The sequence below is a fragment of the Lethenteron reissneri genome, chromosome 20, assembly GCF_015708825.2.
Source record: "Lethenteron reissneri isolate LAM-NWPU_2019-01 chromosome 20, ASM1570882v1, whole genome shotgun sequence".
Taxonomy (NCBI): domain Eukaryota; kingdom Metazoa; phylum Chordata; class Hyperoartia; order Petromyzontiformes; family Petromyzontidae; genus Lethenteron; species Lethenteron reissneri.
The window spans coordinates 5,075,615-5,091,407 of record NC_083798.1 but is presented as its reverse complement, the minus strand read 5'-3'; the positions used below and the strand labels follow the sequence as shown (position 1 = coordinate 5,091,407).

The 15,793-nt window shown below is 40.6% G+C and overlaps 1 protein-coding gene across 1 annotated transcript in view; it reads left to right on the top strand.

Annotated features, from left to right (window-relative positions):
- THSD7A (thrombospondin type 1 domain containing 7A) overlaps positions 1-15,793 on the top strand; it is a 329,681-nt gene that overhangs the window by 277,037 nt on the left and 36,851 nt on the right. Inside the window, 3 exon segments of the mRNA XM_061554639.1 lie at positions 2,461-2,614; positions 9,289-9,430; positions 11,467-11,582. Of these exon segments, the coding sequence (XP_061410623.1) occupies positions 2,461-2,614; positions 9,289-9,430; positions 11,467-11,582 (412 nt within the window).

Below are 15,793 nucleotides of genomic sequence, written 5' to 3'. Positions count from 1 at the left end.
CTAATGGGGCACGTATCATTTGCACATTTTCAATGTGACATATGTTAACATTTTCTTGTTTTACTGACACGTTTTATATATATATAAAAACACCATATGCTTCTCCACACACCGAGTGAACAGATATTGAATCTAATTCTGTCTTGCCGTTATCGGCGACATAAGCCGCTCAGGTTTAAGCATTCACCTCTGCTCAAGGTTTCGGTGCAGCCATATCAGTTCCCATAGTAATGCATTTTTGGAGCGATATCATTCGGCCAGAATGTTTACCTTGTTTTCCCTTCTGCTTGCTGACATGAAAAAGTCCACGAAACACTGGGTATTTTTTATTCATGTGCAGTAGACAATAATACAAGTTTACAGGTGAAGTCCACCATTTCACAGGTAGTACAATAACAAAAAATCCGAAAGAACAGCTAATAAAAGTGAAATACATAAATACTGCTTGTTATATAACTATCGTGTTACCGGAAGGATATATCTTCAACGATGGTAGGTGGTATTGATTAGCTTGGAGAGATAAAAGTTTGCTCTTCTGCTGTGTCATTGCCGATGAACACTTGACATTTTATGAGAATTTTCATTGCAATATTGCTTATCTGAATCAACAGTGACGTGAAGATATTGCTGTATGGCTGCTGTTCTTTTTTGCAATACATTTTAATATAGAAATTACCCACAGTCATTCTGCCACTAGCAATAAATAAGTCTTTTAAAGCGTGGAGCCCTTTGGTAGCTAATTTAAACATTGAAGGTCAGGTTAATGTGACCATATTGTGGGAACACAATGGTCCAATCTTGTGAAGTGTACCACAAATCTCCAAAAAGACAGATTTTTTATTGTTGCTACATAACAGCAGCTATTTATATTTTCCAAGCCCACAACACACTATATTTGGTGATTGTGTGGCCAAAAGGCATCGTGCCTGGCAGTAAACAAAAAGATAAAACACACAATTAATAGTATCACCAATTTCGGTCCCTCATGGGAACTCCTTTTATTCTGCTATTGGCAAACATTTTGTTGCATTTATCTATATGTAGAAACTGTTAGTACGCTATTCAGGGGTTTTAATATTGTGATCACTTGCCCTGAATCATATTGAAAATCCAATTCTGAACAAAGCTGATCTGACCTATGATTCCACAAAATTCATCAGTTGATCTGAGCTGGCATATTCAAGCATTTATCGAGGAAAATTACATTTGCTTGCACATACCCATGCAGATGTGCATAAGTCCATAGATAAATGTATTCATAATACAACATCTTTCATTGACCACTAAGTGGCAATTATGTCATCATGGTTCTGATGCCCGAATAGGTTCACAACATTAATTGTAGGTCTTCATATGGATACAGGTGTTATTGGTTAACACACAAGGGTAGCTGGCAGATGCACCACATGTTCTTCTAACTTTGCCAACTGGTTTAATTTGATAGCTGCCTTAAATTCTGCTAATTGTTATGACTGACAACGCCTCTGCTTCCTGATGTCACTTGGAAGGCGACTTCCACCATCTGTGTAAACACAAGACTAAAACAAAGACCCCTGTATAGCCTGAACGGACGTTTGTTGTAAGTGCTGTTAGTGAGCTCCTATGAAGACCAGAATGGCATACGGTCAGGTGGAGGGCCAGCTCCACACCCGAATACCTTTGTCTTCCCAATGCTGATGTTTACACATTGCATCAGGCACTCAATTGACGCTGATTATACCTAGGGAAGGCCCAGGGCCGGTTAAAATAATCACCGCTATTATTCGTTGTGAGCAAGAATTAAACTGGGGTCACTGAGTTCGTAGCGCAGCGTTCTAACCGCTGCACGACAAACGTGCAAACACACACATGAGACTTGTGGCTTCTGAATGTATGTATGTTGAACTTCTTTCACACCGTACGTAGCTAACCATGCTAATCGGAGTTACAGGGGAAGGACAACAAACTAAACATAAACAACTGTTCTAAAGAAATTCGTTTTCAATCTAGACTTTAAAGTGCATAGCTCCAGTGGCTTCTTAATTTCGGAAGGAAGAGTGTTCCAGACGACCGCCGAACCACATCTGAAAGCACGCGATGCAGTGACCATCTTTGTTCAATGGCCAGCCAGAACCCGGTACTGCGAGGATGACCGGAGTTCGCATGGAGTTGATGCTCGTTGACGAGATCCGGAAGATAAAACTGTTTTTTTAAGACTCATGACTTCTGTTTGTATAAATTTCGATTTAAAGCTTTCATGACTGCAGGGATTCATCTTCTTGGTTCTTTCGGTAAAGTCACGTAGAAGGGAAGTAATAAAATAATAAAACATAATAAAATAATTCTCACGACGTTTCGGCCACAAAGCAAGCAGCCGTCTCAGGTGAAGAAACAGGTCTGTCGAGAAGACAGCGTCTGAATGTTGTCTTCGATTAGTTTTAAACCTACATTTTATTAAAAAAAACATACTTTTGTTCTCAGGTGTGTCGTGAACACAGTGGAGGGGCCTGGAGACACTGTAGACGACCCTCTTTGCGACACGGACGTGCGGCTGGACGGGGTGCGGCAGTGTCGGCTGCCTTGCCCCAATGAGTGCGTCATGTCGGATTGGGGACCCTGGACCAAGTGCCCACAGGTAACCAGATACCGTCAATCACCTCAATCCACAGGTAACCTGACCCTGTCAATCACCTCAATCCACAGGTAACCTGACCCTGTCAATCACCTCAATCCACAGGTAACCAGACCCTGTCAATCACCTCAATCCACAGGTAACCAGAACCTGTCAATCACCTCAATCCACAGGTAACCAGACACCGTCAATCACCTCAATCCACAGGTAACCAGAACCTGTCAATCACCTCAATCCACAGGTAACCAGAACCTGTCAATCACCTCAATCCACAGGTAACCAGACCCTGTCAATCACCTCAATCCACAGGTTATCAGACACCGTCAATCACCTCAATCCACAGGTAACCTGACCCTGTCAATCACCTCAATCAACAGGTAACCAGACCCTGTCAATCACCTAAATCCACAGGTAACCTGACCCTGTCAATCACCTCAATCCACAGGTAACCTGACCCTGTCAATCACCTCAATCCACAGGTAACCTGACCCTGTCAATCACCTCAATCCACAGACACCGTGAATCACCTCAATCCACAGGTAACCAGACCCTGTCAATCACCTCAATCCATAGGCAACCTGACCCTGTCAATCACCTCAATCCACAGGTTATCAGACACCGTCAATCACCTCAATCTACAGGTAACCAGACCCTGTCAATCACCTCAATCCACAGACACCGTCAATCACCTCAATCCATAGGTAACCTGACCCTGTCAATCACCTCAATCCACAGGTAACCAGACCCTGTCAATCACGTCAATCCACAGACACAGTCAATCACCTCAATCTAACTTCAACATTTTTCCTGCAGGCATCAACTCTGGAAAAATGAATAGCCAATACGTGATGTTGTTTTGACAATGTTTGAAGGAACACTCTTGATTCGGACTCTGTACATGTCCATTCAGATTTCAATACAAGCAGAGAGTGCACCTTTATTATTGAAAACAGGATTTGATGCGAATTTGTGAGCAGCTATGCTGAATGAAATCTATGTGTTTTCATATCTGCTTCGATGATGTATTAAACATGGACAAATTCTGTGGCAATGCTCGAGTGAGAATATAGTCAATAACAATTTCACTTAAAATGTTGTGATTCTTGTACTGTAATGATATTCAACTGAGATGTTTTTTTGGTCCATGCATGAACGGTTCTAGTCTTATAACAAAATGTGATTTTAGAAATGTTTTCGTTTGTCGCCGAGGAGACGACAATATCTGCGTACACAACAAATGAACAATGCAGGGTGTTTAAAAGAGACGGACCCAATTTCAAAGCAGTATATTTCACGATGGCAATGTATTACAATTACACAAAAAGTTACACACGTTTTAATGAGTTATCAACTTTTACTAACCATTTTATAAATGCTCCATGTGCCCTCCACCTGTTGTACGGACAACATCGAGACGATAGTTGAATTTGTCCCAAACGCCTCTCAAAGTGTCTTCTTCCACTGAAGTCACCGTTGCCGTGATTCTGTTTTTGAGGTTATCTAGATGAGTCGCTAATGGTGGCACAAAAAACACGGTCTTTGACGTATTCCCACAAGAAAATGTGATGTCTGGGGGATCTTGGGGGCCAAGAGTGTAGCGCCAAGTCTTGGGGTCCCGTGCGACCTATCCAACGTTGAAGCAGTGTATCTTGCGAATGACTGAGGCTAGGGGCTGTTTGTGCGCTGTGAGAGGCATCTAGTGGTAATCATTTTAAACTCTATGCCCCGCCTTCTCTATGCCCCGCCATCTCTATGCCCCACCCTTTCAAGTGGTAAGAGTTTCATTCATGGGCGGTTCGTGGTTGCAGAGATTTAGCAATTTCAAATCGGGTCCATAGTTTTTAAACACCCTATAGACCTCATAGATATGCCTGTGATTAATTGGTAATGTCTACTTTGCTCCTATTTTGTACGCACAGGGATGCATTTTAAGGCAGCTGTATAATTAATAATCACTGATAGGGGAATTACTGGTAATGAAAAATCATGGACACTGTTGAACTACCCTTTAATCGTTTGTGTGCAATTTCAGATCTGCAAAGAATAGCTTAATATGTTTTGCCACTAATTGTGGACATATTACATACTAGAATAGGCACACAAAGGCACCGTTCGCTTTATAGTTTTGCAAGTTACGCTTCTTTGTAGTCGACCTCTTCGATACACTGAACACAGTGCTGAGAAAAAGTTGATGAGTTAATGTATATATACGGAACATGACTAATACTGAAACGTGGGACGCTCACCGCAGTGCACGCCAAATGTGGCGACAATAAGCAATGACGTCAATGATGTCATTAACCCCCCAACCTCGTGTCTTTTGCCTGTACACACACCGGCAATCTGAAGTATGTATGTACGTATTTGTGAAAATTATATGTACATCATGTGACAATTCGGTATTTGATGAGTTGAACCAATATATCAATTGGTTTTGTTGTTTCAACGGTCGATTGTTGTTGGCAGTTGTGGAAAACGCCGAACCATCTGTCAGTATTTGTAGCAGTAGAAATGCTCACCACTTGAGCCAATTTGTGTGGAACTGACAGATTGATGCCAGCAGCTGGGGCTGAACGATTAATGGATTTCAAATCGAAATCGCAATTTAAAATAATACGATTAGCAAATCGCAAAGGCTGCGATTTTAAAAGTCCTATGGCTTTCTTATTGGAATTGTTTTATTTATTATTATTATTATTATAACTTTATTTATTTAACATAACAATTGTTCTATGTTTGATTGTTCTATTTCAATGACATTTTTTTTATAAATACATGTTGGAAGCAATTCATATATTTTAAGTTCTCATCCTTGCATTTGAATATATAGAGTAGTTCATATTTTTATAGTATCACGTGATAATGCTCCATCACATGTTTTAAATCTATTACACAGTGAATATTGAACTGAAGCTTGAATTGTGACCCCCTTTAAACGACATTTCCACGTGCATAAACGCGTATTATATTCTCCACCTGTGCATGTGTGTGTGCATGCATGCATATATTACATCAAGAGAGCATATTTAAACATAGCGAATCACACAAGAATGTAGGGAAATGGAGTTTCTCACTTGCATCGCCTTTCATTTGCATTCATGGAAATTTATTTGGACCCCAATATTGAGGACATTTAATGATATACAATACCACTGAACGCTATTGATTAAATTATGTAAACTGAAAAGCAGTGCACCTACACTTTGTATTCACCAATGCTGTTTTACCAGTTAAACTTACAGAGGCTGATAATTGTCGAAAACTTTTAACCTATGTTCACAGTCCTTTTGCATTATCACTTTTTTACTTTTTTCTTCAGCGGTTTCGAGTTATGTATTTTATTCCCAAATCCTCTTCTGGAAGCCCTAAGGGGCCGTCCATAAATGACGTCACGCACTTGGGGGGGGGTCAGACATTTGTGACGATGTATGACGATGGGGGGGGGGGGGGGGGTTGAGAAATGTGACGTCACATCAAAATGCGCAACTTTAAATAAATATAGACAACACGTTCTACTTCATTAAATATACTTTTTAATAAATGTTTTCTCCTACAACATCAGAGTGCAGCACCACATTAAATACGCACTACAATGACAATAGTTTAAAGCGATTTGAAGCATGTTTTATATATTTTTTTGGGGGGGGGGGGGCAGAGCTTTGTGACGCCATATTTGAGGGGGGTCTGACTTTTCGTGACGCCGTATGACGAAGGGGGGGGGGGGTCAAAAATCGTCCAAAATCGCGTGATGTCATTTATGGACGGCCCCTAAGACACAAAGAATGAAAATCTACTGTATTCGCCCTCTTGAAGTGAATATTATTCTAAGCTCACCAAGCAGCCATAGGCAAAATTAGCTCCGTTTTAGTAGTCCTTATTTCCACAACTAAACGTAAATTATAATTTCTGAACACCTATGTACGTTTATGTTAATTATATCACTGCATATGTGCAATACAGGCTATTTTTCTCTGTTGAGTTGAAACTAATGAATAGTGTGTTCCCGTAGAGCAGGGGTCGGCAACCTACGGCTCCGGAGCCGCATGCGGCTCTTTACGGGCTGCTTCTTGACGATGAGTACGTATGTACTCAGATGCATTGCGGCTCTTGAAATACTGAATTTTGTACCGAATTGGAAAGAAATGGCTCTTCTTGTTATTTTGGTTGCCGACCCCTGCCGTAGAGTATCAGTGTATGTTAATTATAACCGCAAACGCCATTGTTGATAATGCCTTTATTGGGATTGTCAATAAAATATAAAACCATAAAAATACGTTTTAAACTTTGAATCCTGACATCAAGTGAGATTCTATATTTTTTTTGACGACCATTGAAACACTTTCTTGTTAAAGTTTATGCTCTGGAACAAATCTCTGTGGACATTTAAACCCTGTCCATTGCCAAAGTATAATGTCCAGAAGTTTAATGTAATGTCTTTTCTAATTGCGAAAATTAGCATTTATGCATAATTTTCTTCACTATTACTTGTTTCCCTCCTCCCCAAATTGAACTTTAACTCCCATTTGGAATTTCAATTACTGTATTTGCCATTCTCTATAAAAAATATATATAATTTAAAAACTATTTTTTAAATAGTTTTATTGGCTGTAAACCAGCATGTACCGTTTATGGATATTTTTCTTCCAAAATGTTTTTTTTCAAGCAAATGGAATTTGTTTATATTCCTAGACAGTCTTTCATTTGAAGACCAGTCTTACACTAAAATATACCTTACACGCTCAGTAAAAAAAAACCATCCCTTCAGTATTAAAATATAAATTACTAAATTATGAACTATCCTCTGTTGGGCGAAGGCCTCCCAACATTGTCACAATCTTTCACGATTTTCGTGACTCAACAATCGACTCAGCTCCTTCACGTGAGCTGATTTCGTTGCTCCATCTCCGTGGTTCACCTCATCGCAGGCGTGTTCCCTCCTTAATCTACTTAAAATCGCAATGCTAACCTCTCACGTCAACAATGGAGCGTGGAGGTGTGTGCGAGGTTTCAATTAAGAGCCCTGCTTAACTCGGATGAATGCTGCCCATTTCCCGGACGTTAAAAATGTACGGCATGGAAAGAGGGTGACTTTACGGCAGGATTCTTCGCATTAGAGTGAGATGCCATCAGCCATCACTTTGTGGGATGAGTCAGCGGAGAAGGGCAAAACCTGTCATGCTGACTTGTTATGGATTGCATTTTATATTTGAAATTTCTCATTTCCTGCAGCTTCTATTCAAACTTTATTGATAGATATAACTTTTCCCCCCATTTGATTCTAATCAGTGAGCAGCAATAAAGTATGTCATTGTTAATGGAGATTTTCTATCAAAACTTTCTCCAGAAGTCCAACTATTCTGAAGGAAAGTAATTTTTATATTAAATTTAGTGAGTCTCTGCAAGACTATTTTTTATTATTATTATTTTGCATTCAAAGTTCTAAACTGTCACCAGATGATAATTGTGGAAAGAGGAAAAATGTTGATCATAAATATGGACATTTTCAATACTATTAAAATGTTTGAAGACGGCATATCCACGTGTACGTGTGTTGTGCGTTGCAGTAGAAGATCATGGGTAAGGAATACCCACGTGGACAGGAAGTTCCGTCTCCCCTGTATGGCTGAAAAATAAATGTTGTTCTTATTTACACATTGGGAGACAGACTTCTTGCTTGTACATTATTTGTATCCTTATGCGCATTTAGGTTCCGCATGTGGCCATACGAATATCATAATTTTTGTCCTGTAAATGTATGCATATTCTAAAATGCATGTGTATGTGTTTAAATCATGCATGTCTCCCAAGTGTTACATTGCTCCTGACGGCAGGTAAAAGTGAGGGTATTTTATTAAACCAATTGAGAACTGAAGAGACCAGAATAATCTAATTTGCAAGGGTGCGCTGGGTCACCAAAATGACCAAAATAAATACTGTATACAGATTTGGCAAGGAAAAATTAAACAATCATAGCAGAATATCCGCGTTATGGATTAAATTAATACAAATACCGTACAAATATACAACAATGTTAAATAAAATAGCACTTTATATGTATGCATGTCATACATACAAAATTATTTAGCATCGGACCTAGCCATCCGTGCTAATCGGACGTGCGGGGGAAGAACGACAAACTAAACACAAAAAGGAGTTCTAAAGACGTGAGTTTTCAAAATAGATTGACAAGTGCATAGCTCCAGTGGGTTCCTCATATCGGAAGGAAGAGCGTTCCGGACGGCAGCAGAAGCGCATTCGAAAGCGCACGATGCGGTGACCGTCTTTGCTCGACGGTTATAGCCAAAAAACTGCAGCCGCTCTGACGATGACCGGAGTTTGCATGACAGTTTGTGCTCCTCGACGAGATCACCAAGGCAGAGCCGGCCCTAGACCTTTGGGGGCCCTAAGCAAAATTTGGTTGGAGGCCCCTTTGATGAATGCTTTTTTTCACCCACTAGCTAGCAGTGACTCTAGGGGGTCCTCTGCTAGCCACGGGGCCCTTTGCAATTGCAATGGTCGCTTAGTGGCTGGGCCGGCTCTGCACCGAGGTATTGTAACGTAAGTCGACTCGGTCATGTGACTTTGAAAACATTGATGTTAAAATCGAGCCGGAGTGGTGTGTTGTGTGCACGCGCGTGTTTTTCCACCTGAATGGGTTTGTGTCCTCTCGATTGCAGCCGTGCGACGTGGAGACGGTGCGGATTCGCTCGCGATTCATCCAGCGCATGCCGGCCGACGGCGAAACTTGCCCCGAGGACACAGAGTCCGAACACTGCGTGCTCAACCAAAACTGCTTTCACTACCGCTATAACCTCACTGGTAATAAACTATGAACTATTATCGAATTTTATATTTGACCAGGTACGAAGACCCACTGGGCTGCATAGCTCTCTTAATTCAGAAGCGACCTGGCCACAAATGATAGCTCAACGAAGTGGCTTGTCACGAAGAAATGTATAGCGGCCAAATACTCTCAACGCATGTTGATTCTACATCTGAAGGGAATGACTGGAGGACCAAAGAAAATTTCACACGAACATAGGGAGAGAGACATGCTCACTCCAAATATACAAGCGTCAGGTTCGGGATCGAACCCACGACCTCCTGTATACCAGGCGACGTAGTTAACATCACGCCATCATGGCGCCCATCATGCTCATCACTGACCACTTACAGCCTTAACAAGAGCGGTGCAGACCACAATTCCTGCTGCATCCGTTGACAGTTGCCCATCTAACGCCACTGGCATTGGGAAATGTAATAATGGTGACATGCACAAGAATTAGCTAATGCTTTTTGCGCTTATGGTATAATTTTAATAGCACTAATTAAACACGTTTTTTTAAATGAAAAATTACTATTTCGTTTGAGGCTACTTTCTTCTAACATCAGTTCTTAAGAGCTACAAGAATCATACGTCAATGAAGAATCATCTGCACGAGACATTTTATCATCATCATCAATGGCCATGTTCATTCCACTGCTGGATAAAGACATTTCCAAGCCACCACCATTTCCACACATTCGATTAGCATGGTTGGCTATGTATGGTGTAAATGAAGTTAAACATACATACATTCTCGCAATCCTGTGATATATCAAAGCCACCTCGCATCTGCACATGAGCTGATTTCATCGTACCCCCCCCCCCCCCCCCCCGTGGACAGAATCTTGCTCATTATGGTCAAAAAAGTAAAATTTAAACCAGTGCATTCCTACCTTGAGCTAAGGAGGCTCATTAATATCAGGCGAACAAAGGTTAGAGCTGTGGAAGTTTGGACAAGTGCCCTCATGGCCTAAGACAGCAGTGACATTTGTTCCAGACATGGTGACATGAGGTAGAAAATCATCATACTGGAGCAGTATGTCATTTGTCATGTGGAACGGTCCATTACGACGGATGCACCTTTTTACAATCCGATTTGGAGCAGATCGGAGTACATGTACTGACATGTAATCATGCTCCCTTGAGGCATGAAATCAAATTTGAATGATTTTCATGACAGTTTAAAATTCAGTTCATCATGTTCTACGCTGTTTTCTAGAATGTTACAAAATTCCATCGTTGCATCATGAAACTCGTTGACACTTTTAAGGCAGCATCAGCACACAACTTGAATACACTGCTGCGTTTTATAACTTCCGTTCTGGAAAAAACTTGTCCAAACTTATGGGGTTACCGCTCAGTGGATTGAGTGTTATGCAATATTACTTTGATGCAAAATGTAGCATGTAGACGATACAAGTCCAAGTAATATTATTGTAAGAAAAATACAGGGTAGAAATTATATTTGTACTGCAGTTTCATTTTTACTATTGTGGTATGCACCAACATATGCAAGAGCAAACAGAGAGCTGGACTAAAAATACCTTTTTGATTTCTTCGCAATCAATTACATCAGGTTCCAAGATAATTGTAAGAGCGGTACGGCCATGGGTATGCACCTACGATATACGTTTGTTGGCCAATATATTTGTTTTTCTAGATGAACGAAGGCAACAACTGTTATTGATATTTTCACGAATAGTGTACTCGTCCGAAAGTATCGCGGCAGTCACGCAAATATACGCATTCAAGTATGAAAAAGAAGAATAGGCTTTACCCTTCCTGGCAATAAAACAGGAGTTAAGATGTTCAAACACCCAGATACTGTTTGCCAAGGAATCAAGTCTACATTAACCACACGTGCTTGTGGTGAACGTGCAAACAAACATGCTCTGATAATATATGCATTGTCTTTGAAACTGAATAGCCTACGAATTCAACTTCGTGCACACACACCCACATTGCTCTCCCGTGGACACATTATGACAGCGTTGCGCGGCGTGTCTTTTTGCCCATTGGTGGCCTGCAGAGTGGAGCACCTGCCAACTGAGTGAGCGCGCCGTGTGTGGACAGGGCAGCCGCACTCGCATGCTGGACTGCGTGCGGAGCGACAGCAAGTCTGTCGACCTCAAATACTGCGAAGCGGTAAGTGCGTGTGAGTGTGTGTGTGCGTCGCCTGAGAGTCAAGGTTTGCCAGGACGTTGCATCATAGGCAGGGGAAATACATTCCTGAACCAACATGCTTTAAACATATTTATGTATACATTAAGTTGAAGCTGGAGCAGAGGTCGCAATCGGGTACCTGATACCCGTACTCTACCCGATACCCGGCTACCCGTACCCGGCCCGTTTGCGACCCTGGTGCGGCCGGGTACAGGTAGGCCGTGAGTCACTGGTGAGTCACTGTTTGTCACTCATTTCGGGTAGGGTACGGGTAGGGAACGGGTACCCGTATACGGGTAACCCATTTGCGACCCTGGTGCGGCCGGGTACGGGTAAGGAAACAAAACCCGTTTGCGACCTCTGAGCTGGAGCCTTGGAATGTCTTGCTCACGCCACTGGTGGCAAAAGAGCTCCCACTACAGAGAGCTTAGAGCAGTGTTCTTCACTGCAAGGCCCATGGGCCACTGACGTGCGGCCCCCGACAATAGACACCACGTGACAACACCCCCATCATCATCACTATCGTGCTGCTGTCAAACCCCCAATGGTGCCAAATGTGTGGCGGCCCTCACACTGATGATGTCTCCTTCTTCGTTCTTTCGGTTAATGTCACGTAGAAGGGAAATAATAAAATAATAAAAATAAAACATAATAAAATAATTCTCACGACGTTTCGGCCACAACGCAAGCAGCCGTCCTCAGGTGAAGAACAGGTCTTTCCGACAAACGTTGTGGCCGAAACGTCGTGAGAATTATTTTATTATGTTTTATTTTTATTATTTTATTATTTCCCTTCTACGTAACTTTACCGAAAGAACCAAGAAGATGAATCTCTGCAGTCACGAAAGCTTTAAATTGATGATGTCTTATCATGGCAAAAGTGGGCCCCCTCTGAAATGTGTGCATTGTAGAGTATATTCTCTACTCTTCCACGCTTGCCAAGGTGTGTTAGAAGAGGTGGGAATACCCCCACCACATATGTATGTTTTACTAGGCATATTTAACAAAGAAAAAATAAACTAATAGATATTGCTCTTTTTATTGTCAACACTTTCGCTTTGTTACTGGTTTTAGCACGGATATGCTTTTGATGTTACAGATTTACATCACCACCATATATCCCTGTTCACATGTGAGTCAAATTGAAGATGGCTGTAAAAGAGATAAATAGAAGCAAGCTTCCATATTCACATGCCATATGGGATGTGGGTATGCCAATTCTCCACAATGGTGTTCCATCTACATCTCCATTTGCTGAATATTGAAAGGCATTCATTGTCAATACCTTACATTGCATGCACTTAGATTTTTTTAAATGCCGTACTTCAAAACGAAATTCTGCGCGCACAGAGGCAGTCATTTTGGTACAGTAGTCAATTCGGTAAATGTGATGTAAATACCTCACACAGTTTGGCATTGAGCTTTCAGTTGCAATTGAAAGTGAGAAACAGTATACCGTGAAATCTTGTTACGATGTTTGTGTGGGAATCCTACATTTGAATACTTTATAATTAAAATACGTTAACCTGAAATGACAATAAATATTACAAGAAGAGGTGACAACAACAAGTGATGACAGCATACTTTGTATGTTATTCGTCACATTGGTTATCATCTGTTTCCAACTTGTCAACGCTACTGGATAAAGAAAACACAATAATTTGTTTGTCTTGGCTTTTAGGAACACATTCTGAGAAATTGAATGGACCCACATAGTGACTTGCACCGTGATGTTAAGATTTAATATTTGTGGAGTAAAATTTCCTGAGATTTTTACCAAATTTGTAAATGTTAAGAGTAAGTTAATTTGATGAACGTTATAACCATACTCTTTGGTTCTTTCGGTAAAGTCGCGTAGGTATGAAATAAAATAAATCACGTTTCGGGCACAACACAAGCGTCCGTCATCAGGTGGGAAAGTCATCAGGTGGGATAGCCTGATGACCGACGCTTGTGTTGCACCCGAAACGTCGTGATTTATTTTATTTTATACCTACGTGACTTTACAGAAAGAACCAGAGAGTATGGATTCCTACAGTCACGAAAACTTCAAATCGTTATAACAATGTTTCACATGTTTCAACTGTAAGCTTTTCACCCTCGACAGGAACTTAGCTGTGTGAAAATCAATCACCTTGTCCTAATCATAGGAGACGTGAAATGTTCACAATTTGTGTAAGTGGCAAGTCACCCTCTAGATTTGCTCATTTCGAATGATATTATGACAGGGTCATCGTAGCTGGGTGTGTATGCCCCCTCTTTTGGTCATTATGCTATCACAGGTGGTGAAGGAAAGTACAAAATATTTCTGCATTCTCCCTTGAGGGTTCTCGTTGTGTTCCTCTCTGGTTTATAATTGCTGGATACAGTTTCAGACTGACACGTAGCTATTTTAACAACAACAACGTCTTATTCATACTTAATTTTATTACTTTCGTGACTGCAGTAAATGATTATTTGGTTCTTTCGGTTAAGTCACGTCTAAAGATAAAATAATAAATTAAATTAAATAATAGCATACGACGTTTCGATTGCAACACAAGCAATCATCATCAGGTATAATGAAATAGCGACATAAAATCTAACCAGAAAACTATAGACAGACATATTAGCAGACAGATATCACCAAGATACATAGAGGGAGCAACACATATTCACAATACTGCTGTGTGTGTGTCGCATGTCAATGCAATGATTGTTTGGAGGGAAGGGAGAGCATTTTTTGTTAAGTGTTCTACATTGTGGAAGGACATATTTACGTGAGATTGGTGCTCGTGGGCACCGATGATCACAAAGGGCCATCATGTGGCCGAACAATTAGCTGCAGTAAACAATACATTTTACCTTCGTGAACTTACAAACAAGAACAAGATAATTGTTCAACTAGCCAGAAAAAGGAATCTTCTCAGTATCCTTAATTTAAGCAGGTGAGAGACCACTGGGATAATTCTTTATTTTGCAAGTGACAATTGGGATACCTTTATTGTGTAATAATGTTTTGTTATTGTATGGTATGCTCTTGTAAATTATGTTGCATGGTCTGTAATGTCTTTAGCAGCTCTTAAACCAATTGCAATTGAATCTGCCTGCAACTACATTCTCATTATCTACATTTCTCAAATGTGTTTATCTTTTTTCAAACTTTGACATTCACTTACTAATAAACTACAGCATTGTTAGACAATAAAAAATAACTAAAGGGTATAAAAAGTGTTTAACAATCACATAATGAATTGCTCTTAAAGCTGATTCTATCTTGATTTACTCTCAAATGGATCCAGGTGTTGTGCATCTGTCCTTGAACAAGCAATTAATCTGATGTTTAAACACCATTAGGAAGCACATGGTTGATTTTTTTGTCGTGTTATGAGAAATGCTACAGATGTATTAATCACACTCTTGACATCTATGTTTAGGTGCGCATATCTTTGAATGTAAAGCTTTCAGCGGCATGTTTTCTCTGTGAAATCAAACACACATTTTAAACATTTCCACAATGTGATAGCTTGAGAAGGGGGAGAGAGGGCACAGCTGCACAACAAAAAGACAGCCACTTCAACAAGTAGGCCCCATCATCAGCAGTACCGGATATGGAAAATGGCTGATGAGAGGTGAGCCTGGTGAAGCCGTAGTAACATTCTAGATTTGAAGCTTTCGTGACTGCAAGGATTCATATTCTTAGGTTTTTTCGGTAAAGTCACGTAGGTAAAACATTAAAATCAATAAAAGTAAAATAAAATAAAAATCACGACGTTTCGGAGGCAACACAAGCTTCCGTCTTCAGGTGGAACCGTCACAGCCACGATAAATTTACTTGATACAGCTGTTGGGCTGTGACGGTTTCCACCTGAAGACGGAAGCTTGTGTTGCCTCCGAAACGTCGTGATTTTTATTTTATTTTACTTTTATTAATTTTAATGTTTTACCTACGTGACTTTACCGAAAAAACCGTAGTAACATGTCATCTGACTCCTCCAAAAGGCACGCTCGGTGACTGCTTCACTTAACACGAAGGTTTTTGCAGCCAATTATTTTCATTAATAGTTGAGTTTATGGTTCGTCCAGGTAATTATCTGATTTAATGTCTCATTAAGACCCTCCTCCATCCGATATAGCGGAAAAAATGTCACGTGTCTATGCATACGTGACAATTATGTTTGTGTCAGCTCACTAGTAAGTTAAAGAATAAGTCT